Source organism: Camellia sinensis, chromosome 1, assembly GCF_055761805.1.
Source record: "Camellia sinensis isolate YWXY chromosome 1, ASM5576180v1, whole genome shotgun sequence".
NCBI lineage: Eukaryota > Viridiplantae > Streptophyta > Magnoliopsida > Ericales > Theaceae > Camellia > Camellia sinensis.
In genome coordinates, this window is record NC_138961.1 from 248832770 (window position 1) to 248855305 (window position 22536).

The window sequence follows — 22536 nt, forward strand, 5'->3', positions numbered from 1 at the left end:
AAATCTACCGGAATGCCCCGATTAGCCTCTGTTTACACCTGTTCCTGAAATGCGTGCCAATCCCCAAAAGATTGCTGATTCTTTGTTTTGCTGCAACAGAGAGCAGGAAAGGGGCATAGCAATGTATTTGCACAGATATATGCATGTCTCGATCCTCGTGCCACCAATCACGCATACCGAGGCATGATGGCCGAGGAGTCGAAATGCACAACTCAATATAGAATGAATGCACATGAAGCTACAGCTAAAACCTAACTCCATCATGGGTAATCCGGAGTGTCGGTGACTGGGGAATTGAGACACATTCCGTCACTCGGAGTACGAAATGTACCTCGTTTCCCGTGCCCGGGCTAACTCCTATTCCAGACACGATGCAATACGCATGATATGCATGAAATGCAACTAAGATACAATTCTAACATATACAATGCTATGGAATGACATGCCTCGAAGTGCGTGCACACGGGCACGCAAACCGAGAAAATGAGATGCCTCGAAGTGCGTGCCCAAACCATGAAAGGACCTAAATGAAACATGAAGTATGGACCAAAATAAGGACTTTTTCAGAACTGTAAAATGGCCAAAAACAAAAGTATGGTAGGCTGCCATTGCATGCAATAATGGGGAAGAAAAGAGGGGTATAAAGGTAGGTACAACATGGAAGTCCCAAATGGTGTTGAGCCCTTCTTCAATGTTGAATAGGGGCTCAAAATAAGCCTAATATCAGTTTACAACATGCTCAAAAACAGATTACTCACGGGCCAAAAATAGCATGCAAAATCATGACATATAAGAGGATCAATGAAGCAAGTGTATTATGGAGGGCTCAAACAGGGTTGAGCCCTTGATGAAAAGTGAAGATGAGCTCAAAAGAGGGCCCTTTTCAGTTGGGGCCGGAGCTTGAAACAAAAAGAAAGTGAGGCTTACAAATGAATCAAGAAAAAGGGTCAAAAGAGAAGAAGTGTTACTTACCCTTGAAGACTAAGGCTTTGGTTGCTTCTTGGACCAATTTGCAGCTTCCTTGGCCTTTGAGAAACCTTCCTTGTTGCTGGAAATGAGGTGGTGGTGGTAGAGCTTGGTGGTGTAGAAGAAATGGTGGTTAGGGACTTAGGGTTTTTTAAAGAAATGAGAGCTATGGAGATGGAGTTGTGTATGGAGACTTGAAGAACATTTTTTCTAACCCTTGTAAGTGAAGCCACCAGCTGGTTATAAGGGTTCAAAAGGGGGTGTAAAGGTGGGGGAAAAGGAGAGCAAAATTCCCCCACAAAATATCCCCCGGATAAATATCTTTTCTGGGGGATATTGCCCCACAGCTGTAAAGTGCACAGTGCAAGGAACACGGCCGGCCTATTACTTTTGCTCCAGGTGGCCGGCCGGCCACACCCCCTAGCCGGCCGGATAGGGGTCAAAAGGTTCAATCATATTTTCTGGCCGGCCACCAACTGGTGGGGTACTCCTATGTGTGTACAACATAACCATGTGGTTCAAAGTTCGAGAAAGTGGGTCCAAGGGGTTCAACATTAGCCCGGAAAGAGGGGGTCAAAAGGGTCAAGTTGAATTACTGGCCGGCCATGAACTTTTAGGGTCCTCTCATGTGTGCACATCACAAATATGTGGTTCAAAGTTCAAGAAAAAAGGTCAAAGGGGTTCAACATTAGCCCGGAAGGAGGGGGTCAAAAGGGTCAAGTTGAATTACTGGCCGGCCATGAACTTTTAGGGTCCTCTCATGTGTGCACATCACAAATATGTGGTTCAAAGTTTGAGAAAAAAGGTCCAAGGGGTTCAACATTAGCCCGGAAGTGCGAAAAACGGGCGCCGGAGGGCGTCGGAGGGCGTCGGAGGATGTATAACTGGTTGCTGCGACAATTGGTGGCCTCCCACCCTCCAGTGACCTCCCTGGTGATAAAACAGAGGTACCTGCCAAAAATGAACGAAAACCGTTGCAAAACGAATGCTCGGGGACCAAAACGCGCAATTCGGAGTCCCGAAAATGGGCTGTTAAGCACCGAAAGTGGCTTTCGGCCACGAAGTGGGTTTCTCAGACCCCAGTGTTCCTCAAAAGGGAGTAAATAGGAAGTATGCCAAAAATCAGAGTAAATGGAGATGGTTAGGCGGTCCCGAACCGAGGCACACGGCCAACGGTCCCGAAAACCGGGAACCGGACTCCGAAATGGGCAAAGTGGCCTACGGCCACCAAATGTAGCCTACGGACATTGAGAGATGGTCTACGGGACTTCTCCCTCCCCTCAGGAAAAGAAAGAGAGGAAACCGAGTCTGGCTCGCAAACCGAGACAAGGCACAGAAAAGGGTTCGGAAGTCCGGAGGCAGGGCTCACGGCCGTGACTCTGAAACTTCTGAACGAGAATGTTATGCAACATCACCAAGCGCTCAATCAGTGACGTCTGAGTCTTAAGGTCGGTCAAAAATGGGGTGTCTACAGTGTGTATCCGCCGCTCGAGCGGGATTGTTGACGCTCGAGCGGGAGTCTGTGAGTGACGCTCGAGCGGGGAGTTTGACGCTCGAGCGGGGCGACTTTTATATAAATCCGAGATCCGACTTTTGGATCACTTTTTCAAGATCTTTTCTCTCTCTTACTTTTCCAAAAAGCCATTTTCAGAGCTTCTCACTCTAAAACCGGCCCTTCTCTCTTAGATTTGATCTAGTAGGAGTTGTTTTCTCACTTTGGGCCTTTACAAAAGTTGTGTTGATCGTCGATACTTGTGTGTTGTGCGCATCACATAGTAATTCTAGCTAATAATCGGAATAAGAACACATGTGTTTTCGAAAACAAGATATCATATTAGTAAAGGTCGATCCTTTGATCGGGCGAGCGGGGGTGTTCATTGCATGACCTTCCCCTCTCGTATCCAAGTTCCCGAGTTGAGGCAACTTTGGTGATGACGGACACGTGGCCTTAGACACGAGTCAGGGTTTCCTAAATTTTTTCAAAATAAAATATTTAGGTGGCGACTCTGTATCTGAAAAAGCAGTCCATGTTTGACACTTCTTTACAAAAATCAGTTTTCTAAAACGATTTGCCGGATTTGGGCTCTTTGGTGATTTATCGGTCTTGCATTGCACTTTGCGGGATTAGATTCAAAACCGTGACATTTGAGTCCGAACTGTAGTATGCTAATGAACAAACCGGATGTTCGCGCCATCTCGCGCGCGAAGCCTGGGACGTTCAGGCACGTCTACGATATGTTATTTGAAACTGAAGAATTTGATAGTTCCATAACTTGATTTTTACTATAATAACTGTGAAAGGAGTGTTGAATAGATTTGTGCTATGATAGTATAGAAGAGTTTGAATAACTTTTCAAAGTGAGCAAGGCTGATGTGTTTCCACTTGGAGTATATTTTGCTAAGGTTCCATTTCATAAACCTTGGGAAGCCTTCTTTGTTGGATGGTCGGAGGAGTTTACTGTGCTCACAGTACCAGTACTGCAAAAAAAAAAAAAAATTGAAATATGTTAGATAGTTAGAAATACGTGGATGTCTGGTATTTTTGTGTGAAGTAGTTGAGTAATGTGTTTACCAAGAGTAAAATGACGCATCCAGTGACATGCCTTGGGTTGTTGTTTGCATTTGCCATTAAATTCATCAGTGTGTCTTTTATGGCCTCAACCCAATTGTACTTCTTGATGTTGTTGAGATTGTCAACATAGTTGAGGAAACTCCAACTGAGTGTATGGCCTGTTATAGGCATGAGAAGTTTCAAGCACAAGTAAAGGGTGATGACCCTTGCAAGATCTTGATGGTCATTGGTTGATTTTCCTTTTTTTGTTTGTTAAAACATTTTGGTCAAAGACTTCCCATCCAATCTCTTTACTGATTTGTATCTTCGTTTGTAAAATGGAAGCTCAAAATCCTTTGGTCTTGCATAGGATTTGGTGGTGATGCTGTCTTCTCCACAGTCGATACCAAAAATGAGCTTGACATCACTATTTCTGAGTTTCATTTCCTTTTTGCCAAGTATAAATGCTCTTTTTCTTTTGTTGTAGAGTGTTGTTATTCCTCCTACAATGGAATTGTAGCATCTGTACCAAGAGGCCTTCAGTTGTGTTGAGGAGAGAGCATTTATAATGGGCCAAAAAGGGATTTTTTCCAGCTCTGTCTGTTGGGCATTTGTGAATTTGACCCCCTTCAACAGTTTGATTACTGTTCCGATGTTGGAACGGTAATTAAATTGTTGGACTCTCTTTGTAGGGACTGTTGCTTTTTTCCCTTTTGATGCATTGGTTTTTGTTTTAGGAGTTGATTGGCTTTCTTGGAGCTTTCTTTTTTTTGGTTAGAGGAGCTTCTTGTTTTTTTGTTGGCTTTCTTTTGGTTGTTTTTGTTGTGGTTCGAGGTGTGGTTGGTGTTTGTTGTGTGGGTGGGGTCTATGGTGTAGTTCTTGGGCTTTTCTTGTAGATAGTGTGGTTGTTTTGTGGGTTTCTTGGTGGGGTCTGTGGTGTTTGGTTGTGGTGGTTGGGTTTTTGGTGGAGGGAGAGATGTTGGTGGCATTTCAGTGGATACAGGAGAAGGACTTTCAAAAGGGGAGATACTTAAATCCCTGATTGGATTTTTGGACATATGGGTTTGTTTCTTCCAATATATTCCAACAGCTATTTCTGAAAAAAATGAAAGCGATAGCAGGGTATGAGTGATATAGTGACAAAACTGTATAATTTTGAAGTTTTATATGCAGTTTGATATGAAATTATATATAGCAATCCCGGGTTTACCCTTGTTGTACAGTGATCCGGACATGTGTCCGTGGATGTTGGTAGTTGTTTATTATCTTGTTTGTATCCTCTTTACTGGTATATTGAGTTATAGGATGTGTTGGGCAGGTTTGTTTCAGGTTGGTTGTGTTTGGGAGCCTAGTGTTGCTGCCCAGATTTTTGGACCTTCGCTCGAGCGAGGAGTTAGTTGCTCAAGCGAGAGTTGAGTTCGTGTCTGGTGGGTCAAGCCAGAGTGGCTTCGCTCGAGCGAGCGATGGCGTCTGGTTCTGGACCTGAGAGTTGTATTTCTTGGCTCGAGCGAGATTTTCTTGGCTCGAGCGGTCTGGTTTGTTCTTCGCTCGAGCGAGAGGTCTGTCGCTCGAGCGTGCTTCTGGTTGCAGACCTGAGGGTTTGAGTTGTTGGCTCGAGCGAGCATTCTTTCGCTCGAGCGCACTTTTGAGTTTTTGGCTCGAGCGAGGACTTCTTGGCTCGAGCGAGAGTTTTCTGTGTCTGGTAGCTCGAGCGACAAAGGCTTCGCTCGAGCGAGCGTGTTTTATATCAGCGGACAGTAGCGTTTTTGAACATCACTTTTTCACTTTCTTTTTCTTTCAAACCCTAGATCCGAGACTCTCTCTCTCTAAACTTACACTCTCTCTAAGAATTGATCTCCCTAGAGTGTGAATCTAGCCTAGGGCTTTTGTTAAAAAGATAGAGGGCGTTGAGAGCTTTGATTTAATCTGAAAAAAGTTTGGATTTGGAGCACGTTGATCTCCGAGTCTTCATCTCCTTTTTGGCTCAAACTTCGAGGTAGGGATATCCTACTCCTCTCTATGGATTTTGTCTTTAAATTTTGGTATTTTGAGATGTTGGGGTTGGTTTGGTAATTTTGTGGAAGTTTGGGGCTTTTGTGTAATTTTACAAAAGTTCGGGTTTTATTCATAATAAACCTAGATGCATGTTTGGCATAGAGAAATGGAATAAATGTTAAATCATTGATGAAAATGGGACCTAAGGGTTGAAATGTTAATTATGGGAATTGACCTAATTACATTGTTTAATTAATTGGGATAATTAGTTATGAGGAATGAGGAAATGAAATGTTGACTGAATATCCATTGTGCATTTATTTTCTGTTTAGAAATAACTGCTTGGGGCTATCGGTGGAGGATAGTCGTGATTGTTGTAGACAATGCATGATGATTAGGCAAACGAAAACTAATCAATGGAATGTGTCATGGAATTTGACGATTGATAGAATACATTAACTACATGTATTGAGTGATTGTATATAGAACCAATGTGTTTGTATACGTTATGTGTAGAGGAGGAGATGGGGGATGTACTCCACGGTTTAGGGGAAGATAGGGGATGTACCTCTAAACCGGATAGTGTTGGGAGAAGATAGGGGATGAACTCCGTAGATACAGCTCTTATGCTTGTCTAGAGAACTGAAGATAGAGCTCATATGCTTATCTTTGTGAAGTGTGAATATAGCTTATATGCTTGTCTGTGGATATTGTTGTTATACATATCTGTTGTAGAATGTGGATATAGCTTATTTGCTTATCTGAGAATGTGGATATTGTTGTTATACATATCTGTTGAGAATGTGGTTAGTGCTTATATGCCTATCCGTTGAAAAAGGGAAAATGAAAGGTAACTTGGACTCATAAGTCGTGTGACATAAATATGTGATTTATGTGAATGTATCAGTGTTGGCCATCTATCAATTGCTAATCTTTTAGTCATTGTTCATGGTTAGTTTAGTATATTTCTACTGGGCTGTGGCTCACCCTATATGGGAATATCATTTTCAGGTACAGGTAGCATGCCACCTCCAAGGACATAGCTTGGGAGGCTAGAGGCGGACATACTATTGTCGTTTTACTTTTTGATGTATTACATGTAAATTCAAGCCAAGGGCTTAATGTGTATGAGTTAGTACTCTTTTGTTGTAACCAAGTGTTAACTTGGAAAGCTGTAAGCCCTTAGGGCATTTGCTTTTGTTATTAACATGTAATACTTATTGTAATGAAACTCTGATAAATGAAAGAATGTGGGACTTTTGAATATCAATGCATGTCTTATTTAATGGGTTTAATGTTATTATTTTGAGGGCGTTACATTATATGTATTTGTTGACAACAGTTACGAAACTGTATAATTTGACAGTTTGATTTGCATTTTATAATAAGTTACCTATTTGTTTTGAGTAGTGATTAAACTGTGTAATTTTACAGTTTCATTTGCAGTTTGAATAAATTTAGATATGTTACTTGTAGAGTGATGAAATGAAACTGTATGATGTTACAATTTTTATAAACAGTATCAACAATAAGAACAGCCCATTGTATTTTGTAAACAGCAACAATAACAATGAGAAGATTAAGTATTCAACAATAACAATAAGAAAAGCCAATATTGAACAACAAGAATAAGAATAAGGTGTTGAATGTGTAAAAATAAGGATTTATGTGTAAAAACAGTGGATTAGAATGTTTAAAAACAACGGACTAGAATGTTTTAAAACAGGGGATTATATATAAAAGAGGGTTTATACATTTTGAAGTATGTAAAATGTGTATATATGAAATATGAAAGAATAATGTACAAATTTGAATGAAAAATAATGAATAAGTGAAGAGAGATGTTACTTTTTTTCCCCATTTCTGTGAATCGGAAGTCAGGAACTATGAAATTTCTTCAGAGTGGTGATGGTTCTTCGTGTTGTTGAGAGTCGCCGATCGGAGAATATGAACGGCTTGGTGTTGTGTTTGAAGATGAACGGTTTCGTTTTGTGGTTAGGGTAGGGTTTAGAGGGAATGGAGTCGAACGGAGGAGAGATGGAGGACTAAGAATGTGATTTCGAGCGGCAGAGATGTAACAGTGTACTGATCAGACTGAGATGATCGTGGGTGATGAAGATGAACGGTTTCGTTTTGTGGTTAGGGTAGGGTTTCAGAGGGAATGGAGTCGAACGGAGGAAAGATGGAGGACTGAGAATTCAATTTCGAGCGGCGGAGATGTAACAGTGTACTGATCAAACTGAGATGATCGTGGGTGATGGTTGCGCGCGTGTAAATTGGACGATATATTGTGGGTGTTTTCGTCTTATTAATAATTTGAGGACTTAATGGATTATTAAATTTGTTTTGGGCCTAAATGGGGTATGATATGTTGGGCTTGGACCTTTGGGTCAGTTCCCAAAAAAAAAAAGAAGCTTTTTAGCCCAATAAGACAAAACATCACATCAAACTCATAATCATTACATTCTTTCTCTCACAAAAAGTCAAAAAAACCAAAAAGTCTTTCTCAAACAAGGTTTTTTAGCCCCAGGCTAAAATAGCCAAAAAGTCAAAAAATCAAAAAGCCAACCCACTTCTCAAACGAATCCTGAGAGTACAAGTGATTCTATAATGAGGTGCAACTGAAAAACTATAGATGGTGCAAGTGAGCATATTTGGATTTGTTTTTTTTTTTGTTTTTTCTATTTTTTAGTTTGTCCAATTGATAAGTAATTCCTTCATAAAACTATTATGAGAAACTCATAAATCCCTAAAATCTATTCCCCCATCTTCAAATCATAAGTTAATGAACTTTTAACCATTTGTTGAAATATAAACCCTTCTTATCCCCTCCACACACAGAGTTGATAAAAAAGGTATATAGCACGTATAATTGCAACAATAATGTTATAATTATCATCTTTTTATACCATTTTTAATGTATCACCTCACGTGTTAAACAATTATTGATTCAATGAGTCCCACCACTCATGTTAATATCAAATGATATGCTAATATATGAGGTAGTACATTGAAAGTGATATGTATAACAAGGTGACAAAAAATTCTCTTTTGATTAGTGAAAGAATGATTAAAAAAGAAAATACTATCATGAGCAATTTTAAGTGAAGAAATGTAAACGAAATAATACATATGTTATCATTAATATTATACCATAAAACATGGAAGTATCTCTTATTTAACAACATTAGACAACCGATTATATCAAGGCCCACCCACATGAGTGACCTTGACAATTACATTTGACACTTAAATCTTATTACACAAGAAAGAAGAAAAAACAAAAAGTAGATATATAATACACACAAAGCATTATTCATAGCATCATTATTCAACATGGTTGATTCTTATTTCAGTAGAGTACGTTGGTGTTGGTGGTAGCACTCTCATCATGGCAGCATATGAAGGTGATGTGCTTCTCCATGACACGGAGACACTCCGGGCATTTCATGCTCTCCGGGATCCTTCCTGCCACGCTCGGGAACTCAAATCGACAACACGGGTGCGTAATCCCGTGAAGCTTGTCATGGTGATCCTTAAACGATTTATCGAACCCATTGGTGGGCACATTTATTTTCCATATGTCCTCGTACTCCACCAAGGTAGGCAACACCGTGGTCCCGTGCCCATTAACCACTACTTCTGATCCTCTGCAAAGCACGGCCCATCCTCCACTCTTGTCGTAGCTAAGTAGTTTCTTGATTTCTTGCATCATGGGGTCGTAATCGTCAACCCTGCCAAGTTGAATCTTGGAGAAGAGCATGCTCTCTAGCCGAGTCCAGAAGAACCATATCATAGGCTCTTGCCAGGCAATCCCCATTTTATCGTTGTTGATGGTTTGAATTACTCTCCTAACTTGTTCCCTTTTGCTACTCTTTCCCACATAGACCATCTCCAGAGGGATGCGCGCGTCACGTGCAACCGCTGTTGCTCTGGTTGTGAATCTTCGTATCCACTCAAGGTCATCCCCTCCATACAAGAATATGTATTTTCCATCTCTAACCTATAATAAAAGACATCGATGTATTGATGAATATCAATTGAAAGTCTAAAATTTCGATATGTAAGAGTCGATAAATAGTAAAAAAATCATGAAGTTGGGGCATTACTAATACGGCGCTGCTTGAGGGCCCGAATTTCGGGGCTCGAATGCCCCGAAATTTCCACTTTAGGTAAAAAAAAAAAAAAAAAAAGGAAAAAAGAAAGAAAAAAAGAAAACAGTTTCTAAAAATAGAAATTAGGGGCATTAGGGGCAAATTTTTTAGGGCCACCAATCATTTTCCTTACTAATAAAGTCAAAATCAAGCCAAATTCTAATATGTGTGTAGTAATATCAATTTCATTATTATAATACCAATTTCATTATTATAATACAACTACTATGTGAAGAAATTATATATATGTATGTTTAATTTACAACCACTATGTAAAGAAATTATATATATGTATGTTTAATTTATGAGTCGTAAAATATATAAAATTTGCATATTGAATGATGTTATTACTTGGGATGACCTATCATTTTAAAATAAAATATTTATTTAAATTACATTTAATTATAAAAAAATATTACTGCCTCATCATTTTTGTGTGACAATGATTATTAAGATATAGAAAGATGAAGTTTACCCAATTGAGAATTGTTTGGTTAATACCATTCACGAGCAACTCAATCTTCCAAGTCTCTTCCCTCCAAAGAGCTTCCTCTCTCGCGCTAGTAAAAGGGAATGCATTGCTTCCCCATATCCACATCATGTGGATGGCATTGGGGCTCATAACCTTACCTTGTGGGTCCAGCGCCACTAGGATTGCCTTGTTCCTGAAGTGCCACTTCTCCCTTATGAACCTAATCACCACTCGATCAATCAACGAAGGGTGGTGCACCGTGTACCATGGCATAGTGGATTGCAAGCTCTCAAACTGCTTTTGCATCGGGTCAGTCCATTGCACCGACCGATCCACAACTGGGATCCACACCATCTCATACAGATTATCCAACCTTGTTCCTTGATGACGAGAATCGTTATAAATCTGTTCCAGAATTGAAAGCTCATCCATAGAGAAGTCGAGGCCTGATATCAACAGTAAAACATTCTTTCTCCTCAGAACTTCCAGATTGACCTGTTTTTGGCCATGGAGATGAAAGAAATTAATAAACATGCAATAATAGCTACAAATGTTCATAACCGTTACAGCCGATGTTACAACGTACCGTTCTCTTAGCAGAACCATCAAAGAGCGGCAGCAGATCATCCTTGGCATAAATCAGCGCCCTGAGAACTTTCATGTTGTCTAAGTGTATCATTTCCATTAGACGCACCAGTGACTCATAAGCTTCAAGGTTCCTTTTCTCCTCTGCATCAAACAATCGTGACGTTTAGTTTACAATCGTTATGAATCATGAATTTTTATAGCCAAGGTGAAATGGATAGTGTAGATTTAAACTTTTTTGAAATGGTTAGTGCTTAATGACCTGCGAGTTGGTAGCAGAGTTTGAGTTGCTTCTTAAGATGGTCATGTATGCTGTTGATCTTGTGAGCCAAGCTCGATAGCTCCCATGCCTCTGCAGCAAAAGTTATGAATCTGCAAACATATTTCATATTATTATCTGGAAAACTAGATATTCATACATAAAGATTTGATACTTAAATGAGTTAACATTGTAACAAATCATTAAACGTACTCATAGCCCATGCTAGTGAGGCTAGTGAGGCTAGTGATCTGGGTAGCGCAAGCGACGATGCCTCTAACAGTCCAGTAGACAGCAGTTGGGATAGTGGCTATGGCCGCGGACAAGGCAGGCACCTCCTGCGTGACATATGAAGAGGGTAGATCCTTCAATGCCACAATGCACCTGGTCAAATCCAACATGGCCGTGATCAGAGTGTTAATTGCATCAAACCGGGATTTCACTGGGCCAGAGTGTTCCACAGTGACCTGTAATCGCCTCAGGAGTGCCATTGATTTTGCGAGTTGGTTTGATGTGTACATCTGAGCCAGGAGCCGGAATGCTCCGTAGTACGAAGCGTAAGCTGCTAGTGCTAGCACCAGCTTGGCATCCCATGAATAGTTTGATAGCACGGTGAACAGAGAGATTGTTATTTGATGGCCGTCCATGCCACACTACAGGAAAAGGGCGATTTGGTGGCGTTTTTTTAACGACGTTTCTGTAAACGTCACAGTTATTAGTATTTAACGGCGTTTTAAAAACGCTGCGTATTCTATTAAACAAAACGACACCGTTTTATAATGGGAGGCGTTTAAAAACGCCTCCGAATGTGGTGACCCACACGCGCCCCTTTCTGTGAAAACCTTATTTTGAATCAGAGCTCTCAACCCTTAACACATGCGCACAGATCTCTCTCTCTCAACCCTCTCCATCGAAGCTCCATCGAAACTTAAATCAAATAAGATTCAGATCGAAGCCCCGATCTGAACAAAACCTGATTCAGATCCATCGAAGCTTAAATCACTCTCTCTTGCTTCAAACCCTTTCGTTTCTCTCGATTCGCAGATCAGTCTTATCTCTACCTCTAGTTCATGTTCGAGTTCGCAGGTCTTTCTTCATGGTATGTGTTGATCAGTCTTATCTCTATCTTCTCACAGTCAAGCTCGATTGAAGATGATACTTACTGATGGAATCATTCGATTCAGGTTTGCTAGGTTTTATCTAGATCAGATCGATCGATTGAAGATCTATTGATTGATTGAACGTAATTTCGAAGTTCAACCTTCTTCAGCTCGGTGATTCAATCTCAGATTCGTTCGGCGATTTCGAAGTTCTCTCTCGATTTCAAAGCTCGGTGATTCAATCTCAGATTCGTTCAGTGAGGAAAGTGAGCACCATCATCTACCAAGGTGAGCACCATCGCTTCAGATTCGCTTGTTTTTTTTTCCTAAATTAGCATGTTGAATTTTAATCTCTGTTTTTTTATTACCCTAAATTAGCATCAGTTTGGATTGATGAAGTTATAACTGAAAGGAGTTGTTTATTTTTATTTTTTTGGACAGTGTAATTGGAAGGAGTTATATGAGACATTAGAGATTTATGGGTGGGGTGGGTGTAGTTTTCAGGATGATGTTAATTTTTCCAAAGTAATTAATATGGATTCATTTTTAGCATGACATAGCTTCAAAATGAGGTCTACATCAAATTGGATTGCTGCCTTTATATATTAGTATATATATGTGTTTCTTTTGGTTGATTTCATAATTTAGTTGTTCTGTTTGGTTGTTTGTACATTGAGAGGGATTAAATGGCGAGTGGTGTAGATGATTTTAGTCTTGACCACTCTAATTTGGATTGTTTGAACATCAATTTTGTGAATTTGGTACAGGTTGTTCAGTAAATTTGGATTGGATGTCTTGGCTAAATAATGAATTTTTATTGGGTCATTGGAAATTGAATAAAATGTTGCATTCATATCATTCATAGTTTTGAATCAGAGATAAATTTTATTAGATCAGTAGAAATTGAATAAAATGTCGCCTTCAAAGTGTTTGCGGCTTTGAATAAATTAAAAGTTGATTGTCACACAACTCACAAAGTCTGGTGCACTATTATTTGAACTAATTGGTACATGAGGCATCCATTGGGTTGATTAGTTCTGTTGGGAACCATTGTAGTGCAAGGTTCACTTCCAATTTCTCCTTTGCTTTGGCCATTGTTGTTACGATTATAATGGGGTGAATTGTTGCTGTTTTATAATTTGTGGGAACTTGAAAGAAACATGACCTATATGTCCTTTGTTTTTCTTGGGCTATTAGAACCTTTACTGCATAAATTATGTTTTGAATTCAATTATTTGACATATCGTTTGGGTTATTCAGGTTTGACCGTGACTGGAAAAAAATTGAAGATTTTGTTGGTTCAAAGACAGTGATTTCGGTGCTTATATCATCATGTTGTGAAGTCTATAAGGACTTTCTTATTTTTAAATTGAAGATGTCATTATATGAATTTGTTGAGTATCCGGTTAATGTAAAAATTGTTGGGATCTGATTGAGTATTAATGAAGCTCATGACTCTCTTTGAAATGTTCTGGGGTTTTTTTTTTTTATCTGTTTCTTTCTTCTTCTTTGTTTTTTTTTTTTTTTCTTTTTGCTTTTAGGTAATTGGTCGACTCAATATATTGCACATTTAGTTCGCATCATCCTTGCGTTAATTTGATTTTTTTTTCCTTCTAATCTTTATCGACTCACATGTTGGCATCCTCTATATTAATGGAACTAAGCTTCATTGACTATCTTTATCTTTACCCTGTATTTCTTATTCCTATGCATGAGCTTTGCCAATATTGACAGCTTTCCATTCAAGCTAGACAGTCGGTGATTGCGGTTTCTCTATTATACTTCATCTATTGCCTCATGCCACAATTAGTGCATTTTCTTTGTTTATTTATTTGTGTTTGGTACTTTGCACTTGTTTATCTTTACAGACCTTACTGTATTATTTATTTATGTCCTTAACAACTTTGAATAGGCTGCATGTGTAAGTGCTTTTATGTCGTGCAATAGAACAACTCACATTAGTAATTTAGTTTTTCTCTTTGAATGAGGTTTACTCAGTAACTTTTAGTCTATGCTTGTGTGTTGCCTCTGGTACAGTTTAGGTGTTTCCTTGCCGTTCTGGATTATTGATAGCTTATGTAGGTATTAGGCAACCAGTTATGGCCTGTCCCGGTATAGGGTTAGACAATGGTACCTTAGCATGGTGCAAGTTGTGGTAGCTTATTGTTGCATGGGTCTACTGGACAGTCCGGGCAATAAAGTAAATAGTTGCCACCATGCTGTGTTGTTTGGTTGGGGGTGGCTTTAGCATTCTAATTACAGTGGTATAGATAAGACACATTTAAGAGTAAATATCGAAGAAATGGGAAATGGGGAAAGTAATTGATATGTGGAATGCAAAAGAGTGCAAGTGAGACATGCCTAGTGCAAACTGATTTGCAATTACTTTCTCCAATTCCCATTTATCTGATATTTCCCCCACATTTAAAGTTTTTCTGTCCATCAACTGATTAGTTCTTAAGTGGGAAGCTTCAGTCCAAGAATCAGCGTGACCAAATGATCTGAAACTGCTTTTAAATCATTTGATTTTCAGAACTTATCAGTCCCTAAAACTTAATTATCCTCGATGAGGAACTTCATTACTTTCTTTCTTCTACTCTTTTGTGGTTGGATGTTATTGTTCTTCTCCCTGTCTTTTTTTTTTTTTTTCTGTCATTGTTCTGTGTAACCATTGTTCTTTTTGTTGCCTAACATCTGTTATTAGCTTTTGGATATTTTCAATTCCAAACATCTGAAGAATGTTCATTTATGCAATTTATCAGTGCAGGCTCTTTATATATCTTGGCTAAATAATTCCATTAGCAGACCCGAAGTCGTGCCCAAAATACTTTTGAAGGTCCAAAAAATGATACTATAGCACATGTGCCACCACCTCGAAAGGAACCAAAAAATGGTTTGGCCTGTGATGACAATGAAAGTACATATGGCAGAGGATTTTGTTTGAATTTTGGTCATTCTGACATGCTATTTCTTTTAAAAATTGGCAGTTTTAGCACCATTACAAGCTTTCATGGTTATCCTTCCTTGTTGAATTCCGTTACACCTGTATATTCTCCATGGGATGACACTTCCATGCTCATACATTCTCCATCAGGTGGAATCATGCTATCCCAGGATGAATACAATCTTCATGGAGTCGAAGGCATGCATAAGTGTTTTTATTTGTGTTATTAGTGTGTTTGAACTTGGCTTCTGCTATATCTAATATGAGCTAGTGTTTGCATGTTATCTTCATGGAGTCGAAGACGCGATTTCGAAGCTCCATTGAAGCGATTTCGAAGCTCCATTGAAGCTCCATTGAAGCGGTTTCGAAGCTCCATTGTTGTGCAATATCCACTGTCCTCCATTCATTTGCTTTTGCAAACCCTCCCCTGCTGCTGCTCATCTGTACACTCCTCCTGGGCCATTGAAATTGGAAAACACCCCACTTCCACATGTTACTTCAACACTTGTGTCTGTTGTTACTCATCATGATACCACCTCTCGTCATCTATCTGGTGGTGGTGGTGAGGCCACTGAGGTTAAGGAAGCCAGTTCAGAATCAGATGGGAATCATCAACAACAACAACAAGCTGAGAATCCTCTCAAAAGCTGTATCAGGAAGCCGTGTGCCGAACCCAAAGAGGTTGAAAAGAAGGAAGTACAATGGATTGACAATATGGGGAAAGAACTTGTTGAGATCAAAGAATTTGAATCCAGGTGAGGTGGTCTCTCTCTCTCTCTCAATTTGGTTTCTGACATTTCTGTTTCTTTGTATTTATTCTTCTTTTGGTCAATTGGGATTTATTTCTGCACTAATTGTGACTCATGCCCATGGAGTTAGTGATTTTAGATTAAGTCAATAAATTAATCTCACCTTATAATTGTCTGTCTTCAGTTGCAATATATAGGTAGGATGTAGGCAAATTGAAAAAGAAGAAGAAAGATTCATTAGGAAAGATACATAAGAATTGACATCCAGAAATTGGGAAAAAGGAAAGATAATGAATTAAATTATAAGACAACTCACATTGCCTGCAAGAGAGAGAGAGAGAGAGAGCTAGCTAATTTGTAAATGTCAAATGCTAGAGAACCCAGCAGAAACACATGCCGGCAAAGTGGGATAGAAATCCTACTGTGAAGATGCTTGCTTAATTTGAAATCTCGGATTTCATGTGTTGGATATTACTGAGTGGGAAATTGTAATACATCTGAGATAGCTTGGTAGCCATACATAGAAAACAAATTAATGAGTTATTTATGGAAATTATGCAATTGAAAATGGGGTAATATGATTGGTCAAGTGGAGTGAGTTCTTCTAGCAGTAATACTGAGTAAACACTTTACCATAGAGGTTGTTGGAGCATTAGTTAGAAATTTGAATCTCTTCAAAACTAGTCCTAAACAAAAGAAGCAAAAATAGAAAATATTTACAGCTGAAGAAGAATATTTTGACTGATGAAAGAAAGAAGCATGACAAGGGTATTGAATAATGGTGGTGAAGTTTGTTAGTAGAAATCTCCAAGCCTTTTTTGGCTTCATTTTGTCAACAGTGATACAAGAGACACCAACAACAAACATGAGAATAGAAGCTGTGTTTGTATAATTCTTTGACGCTGCTTAACCAGAAAAACAAGTTACTTGTTGCATCTTCAGATATATATATTCTTTGCTGCGGGTCCTCTGCTCTCAAATTTAAGAATTTTTCTACGACAACAGTTTGATTTGGCTGAGACTTGGGATGGGATCCCTTTGTAAGAAAGAGAGGCTATTGTTTCTTTATACAGCCATGTTGATTCTTCTACCAAGAATGAAAACCGCACTACTTGTTAATCTTTTCTTCTTTTTTCCTTATTTATTTATTTATTTTATCATTCCTTCTCTGCTGTAATATCAGAATAGTTTTATTAATTGATATTCTCCCTTGACGGAAGCTGAGGCAATTTGGCAGTTTTGTTGGGACCAAATAGTGAGCAACATATATATGATTGATATTGACAACAAGAAGCTGAGTGGAAATCCAATTCCTTCCCATGTAAAACCTTCGACTCCTTGATCTTGGCCTCCTTCCTGTGGCAGTGGCAGTTCCTATGGACATGACACCTGAATTTGCATTCAGCATAAAACCTCTGTTATATATATGAGCATAGTATGAAGCGATCTTTTGTTCATTATCATTTTCCTAATCCCATATAGGTCTATGGTTCTCTGCATGCAGAATGAGGCTAGAAAAGCCAATCAAACTGCCATGGTGGCAGAGAAGAAGAGAATGGAAGCTCCGCCAGAGTCTAAGGGTGTTTCTAAACAAAAATGGATTGAGGAGAGGAAGAAAAAAATTGGCAAGCTTTTGGATTCGAATGGTTTGGATATGACTAAGGCATATATATGCTAGTCCATAGGGGTTAAAAAGAGCCTGCTCCGTTTGGTTGGAATGGTATGATTAGTTATTTTTGGTTACGTAATTATATATTTCACATTGTGTGTCATGCGTAACTTAATTCATTTTCTTAAATGTTATTTGCACATATATTTTCAACTTTGGAATGCAGCTAAACTCAACAAAAGTCTTTGTCCCAATTACTTCGGGTTAACTAAAGGGATCCATTTCCACCAATTGTTTCTATTTGCAATCTTATCAATCTGTATCTGGGAGATTGGGAACAGAATGTCATGCTTCTCTGAACTGCATGAACTTTGATTAACTCATTCATTATGCTCTCCGCTTCTCTCCTTCTATTGACAACCTTGGGAAGGTTAGAACTTTTGTCTCTCCAGCATTCATCTGCCAAATAAATTTGGAATCTAGTTCCAGTTACAATTGAATTGATCTTACCAAAATTCTGAATGCTCCTTAGAATTTTATTACAAATTTTGGGACTTCCTGTGTTGAATTGATAATGATTATAATCAATCAAACATTTGCCACCATGCATGGTTTTGGATCTATTACTCCATTTGAAATGGAATGACAAAATTTTTGAAATCTCATTAGCATTTAAAACCTTACGAGGTTTGTACAGAATATTGCTCCGAGTATGATGTAGGTGGAAAAAATTATGAAGGTTTTTGGCAGAGTTCATCCTGATTTTTGGCTGTTGATACTGACTTTGAACTTTCACTCTCATGGCTCCCACTCATTTTAGTTGCTCATTTCTTACCTGAATATATTAGGACTATTTGCTCTATTTTACTTGACATAAATAGCTTCCTAAGTTACTTATAAAGAAAATCTTGTTAAAGGTGGTTTAAAGTCTCTGCAAGCTTGTCAGCAACTTGGGATCGAACCATGGTCATGCACTTACTACACCGATTAAGAAAATCTAACATGCCATCTCATCTTGCTATGCTCTATTAAGTGATGGTTTTTATGGTTAACTGCTCAGTCTATAATTCCACAAATCAGAGTGCTTATAGATTTACATTTAAATTTTGCTTTTGAAATTATTTCTACGAAATTGGTGTTGTGTCTGCAGATGTTGTATCTAAATGAATTCAAAATATCTTGTATTGTTTGATATTTGTTTTTTTTCACCTTGCATAATATCTTACCGGAATCTTACTACCATGGTAGCTTGAGAAACAATGCTGTGGATATTCAGAGTCATTATGTTTTAACTGGTATCATACTACTTTCAGTGTAAGAATCAAATGCTTAGGAAAATATATGTTATAATTCATTTTTGCTATCTTGCAGGATATAGTAGGAACCCTCAAACAGAAGCTTTCTTGCAGTTTCTAGAACTTCCTTATATTCTTGATAACAACACATCAGAATCAAGGGAACAAACCCGTAGTCCGGCTTCCTTTGTTTCTACAGGTATAGGAATACGTTTTATCATTCTTTTACTGCAATTATTGAAGTATTGGGCGACAATTCTGGTCAGACCAGTGTAGGCCCAAAGTTGAACTTTCCTATGTTATATGAGCTTTTGGGGACTGGTTTTGATGAAGTCCTAGAGTTAGATTTGGTCAAAACTTTCCTATGTTTGGATGTAATTGAATGTGCGAAGCTTCTTGGGTAGAGAAGGTCAGTAGATGTTATATCTCGTATTATTGATGTTGTTCAATTGACATTGGTATTTTCTTTCATCCTTTGTTTTTTGATGGTCTAATAGGCTACCTGAATGTCTATTCTATTTGTTTTTGTTCCTTTCTTCCTGTCATGCTGATATTGCTCTCAGGGCTGCTATGTATGCATCATTATTGGTTATTGTGAAGGAGGAGACATGTGAGTGACTTTTCTGGCTAAAACTGCAATACTTGGCTTAATCCATTTACTTGGGCTGAAACTTTACATGCAATCTATATGATGTCATCTTTTTTGCTACTTTGTCTTTTACAGGGCAGAAGCTATAAAGAAAGCAAATGGTGTTCTTTTTTCCGATGAGGTTGTTTTATATTTCTAGTATCTTAGCATCACATTTATATTGTTTCGTTTTCTTTCCTGTTGTCGCAATCTAGATTGTACTGCATTCTACCTCCCACCTCTGCAGTTTTCAGTTTGTATCAGCTCACAATTTCTTTGTTCACTGATACATTGATGTTAAATTGTTTATAGAAGCTGTGTAAATAGCTTGTTCAATTGCTTATAGCTTGTTCAATTGTTTTCTTTCTTTAATAGTCTTGAGAGGTGTCAGTATTTTGCTGAATCACCATTGATTAATCCTGTTGCAGGTGATTTTGGACTTGCTAAGATGTTGACATCAGATGATCTTGCATCCTCTGCAAGTCTTGTGGTTAACTGGTTCATTTTTCAAGTTTCAACATTTGCATTAGTTTTATTGTTCAAGATTTCTTTTTCGTAACTCAGGTTGTAGGAACTCCAAGTTATATGTGCCCTGAGCTTCTTGCTGACATACCTTATGGCTCTAAGTCAGACATTTGGTCCTTGGGTAAGTGTATACACAAATGTCACATAAATACATATATAAGTTATAATGCAATCATGAATGCAAGTTGCAACTTGGCATATTTTTGATGCCTATGAAAATTTAGATTTTTACTCGTGAGGAATTGTGTTCTTATTTGTATATTGTGGCCTTTAATTAGTGTCTTAATCTAATCCTTGCTCTATTTTTGTTTTCCAATCAGGCCCTCATCAAAAGCATGCTGCGGAGAAAACCCAGAACTTCGGCCGAGTTTATTTCCTGTTCTTTATTCTTTTTTTTACACTTTCCGAAAATGTTTTACGTAGGAGAAGCATTAATATAAGCATACCAATGATTTGCCATTGCCTTAGATAATCTAAATGATTCCTAATTCATTAATTAGGACTCAGCTAGTTGTGGTTGTTCTAGCTAATATATTGCCATTCATAGTCATCGGCATAAGCCTTTTCTAGTAAGTTTCTCTAATAATTTTAAATCCCTGTAATGTATCTTCCAAAATTCGAAGCCAAGACATTTTCAAGGTACTTATTGGTTTTATGTTTCAATTGGATTTAACTTTTGTGGCTTTGTATATAAGGTAGTAATTTTTTGATTGAGAATTGTGAATTCAATTTTTGAATATGTTATTTTGTGGAAAAATTAATGCTATATTAAATTGAATGGGAAAGTGAATTAATACTATATTTGATATATAATGGGAGTTATTATTTTATATTAGTGTTATTTAGTTTTATTATTGGTGTTCTTTTAGTTCAATCACATAAAATTAGCACAATTTTCAAACCAAAAAAAAAAAGAAAGATAAGACGGCGTTTTTCAAATGCCACTATAATGGTTGGAATTTTTAAAATTAAAAAAACCTATGAAGGCGTTTTAAAAACGTCGCTAAAATCATACTGACGTCACAGTATTGTCAGGGCAGGGCATTTGGCGGCGTTTTTAAAAACGCCGCCTATAGTAATATAGCGACGTTTTCCAAACGCCATAAAGTTATAGCGACGGCCGCGTCGTCGGCGTTTGGTACTAAACGTCACAAAAAGAATTGGTGACGTTTTTGATACCTATAGCGGCGTTTTTTAAACGCCGCTAAAAGCCTAATTTCCAACAGTGCCAATTTGACACTTGTATGCTAGCTGATAATGTAAATTATAATTAGATTTTTAAAATTATTAAAAAATAAAAATCAATAGATGCAATGAATTGGATAAAATGTGTTACAAAATATAGTAGTTATGTATGTGCTTAAAGTAATAACCTCGCTGGAAAGTTGACGAATTGTGAGGGACAGTGCCTCAAGCATGTTAATGACACCACCTTGTTGGCCTTTCTCCTCGAAATGCTCCATGTGTCCTTGGACTCCCATGCCCTACAGTATTCAAATCGCAACTAAATTAATTTTATCAACAAAAAAACTTAGAAAACAGAATGATTTGGGGACAGGATCGAGGATGATTATAAGGTAGAATTGGTTATACCAGGACAATGCTGGTTTCGGCTGGCATGGTGGCGCGGCTGAGGATGTCCGCGACGATATGGAGAATGAGTTTGACGTCGATTTCGCGGCCATCTGGGTTATGGGTACCCTGAATTTGCTTCATCATAACATTGTCATCGGACATCATGAGCATGCTTCGGTCGCCTTTGATCAGTTGCGTCATGGAACCTGGTGTCACCTTGCTCGCGGCCATGTTTTCAAAGCAATACAATGCAAAAACTCTTAAGAGAGAGGAGAGAAATAGGAAGGCTTGTGTTGTGTGTTCTTCTTGCAATCTGCCTTGCCCTTTATATAGCTATGAGAAATGGAACAAAAAACAAAAAGAAAAGCAGATGCTGAATCAACTTCCTTGCTTGCTACCAATGAAATTAAAATTCCCCAACGTGAAGTTCATGTCTGCTGTGGGGACATATTTTTTTGGAATGACAACACGTGGCCGATGTGTCATCGAAGTGCCAGCCGAGGTGCCAGCCGGACATATTTTCAAATCTTGATTAGTTTCTCTTTGTAATTTGTAATCTTTGTAAACATTGGTGGTTTCATCTTGAAGTCATCTATAGTTTGTTTTGTTTACTTTGTTTGATCTTGTTGATTGTAATTTTTGTTTCAAAAAAGTCCTTGTACTTTCAAGGCATTTGAATAAAAAAAACAGTCGCTTGATTAGTTTGTTCAATTGTTTATTTAAATTGTTGTTCAAATCCTGTCGATTGAGAGTGAGCATAATTTTTACTAACAATGTTCTTTGTTTTGATTGCAGAACTCTCTAGGCTTTTGGAGCTGAGAAAAAGAAAAGGAGAGAAGAATAGAGGAGAGGTTGTGTTAGTGTTCTTCTAATCTGCCAGCTTCATTGCTTTTTATAACCATCAGAATTAGATAAAGCATAGGCCGAATCCAATCGTCAAATGGAAAGTGTTATTTTGTGTAATCAGTATACTATCACTGCTGGAAAATCAACTTTTAACGGCATTTTAAAAACGCCGCTATAGGTATTGAAAACGTCGCTAATTCTTTTGGTGACGTTTAGTACCAAACGCCGACGACGCGGCCGTCGCTATAGCTTTATGGCGTTTGAAAACGCCGATATATTAGTA

The 22536-nt window shown here is 38.2% G+C and overlaps 2 protein-coding genes across 18 annotated transcripts; one reads left to right on the forward strand and one right to left on the reverse strand.

Moving 5' to 3' along the window:
• Positions 1 to 8712: 8712 nt before the first annotated feature.
• On the reverse strand, positions 8713 to 21688 carry LOC114311888 (protein SIEVE ELEMENT OCCLUSION B-like). The gene is made up of 8 exons (XM_082901216.1): positions 21426 to 21688; positions 21206 to 21316; positions 21057 to 21083; positions 11196 to 11635; positions 10986 to 11095; positions 10725 to 10867; positions 10142 to 10633; positions 8713 to 9515 (listed from the first exon to the last, which is right to left on the reverse strand). Exons 1-8 carry the CDS (start codon positions 21636 to 21638, stop codon positions 8865 to 8867), a joined length of 2187 nt encoding a protein of 728 aa, XP_082757342.1. The 5' UTR covers positions 21639 to 21688; the 3' UTR covers positions 8713 to 8864.
• On the forward strand, positions 11634 to 20523 carry LOC114303447 (serine/threonine-protein kinase Nek3-like). Of its 17 annotated transcripts, none has more exons than XM_082901148.1 (12): positions 11640 to 12081; positions 12167 to 12370; positions 14845 to 14975; positions 15070 to 15781; positions 16615 to 17096; positions 17258 to 17495; positions 17611 to 17814; positions 18756 to 19088; positions 19243 to 19289; positions 19404 to 19449; positions 19872 to 19953; positions 20153 to 20523. In XM_082901148.1, exons 8-12 carry the CDS (start codon positions 19062 to 19064, stop codon positions 20302 to 20304), a joined length of 354 nt encoding a protein of 117 aa, XP_082757274.1. In that variant the 5' UTR covers positions 11640 to 12081; positions 12167 to 12370; positions 14845 to 14975; positions 15070 to 15781; positions 16615 to 17096; positions 17258 to 17495; positions 17611 to 17814; positions 18756 to 19061; the 3' UTR covers positions 20305 to 20523. The 17 variants fall into 17 exon arrangements, 7 of the variants coding, with proteins under 7 accessions (XP_082757274.1, XP_082757273.1, XP_082757263.1 ...); XM_082901147.1 differs by having other exon boundaries at positions 17280 to 17495; XM_082901137.1 differs by having other exon boundaries at positions 16615 to 17495.
• Positions 21689 to 22536: the final 848 nt, after the last annotated feature.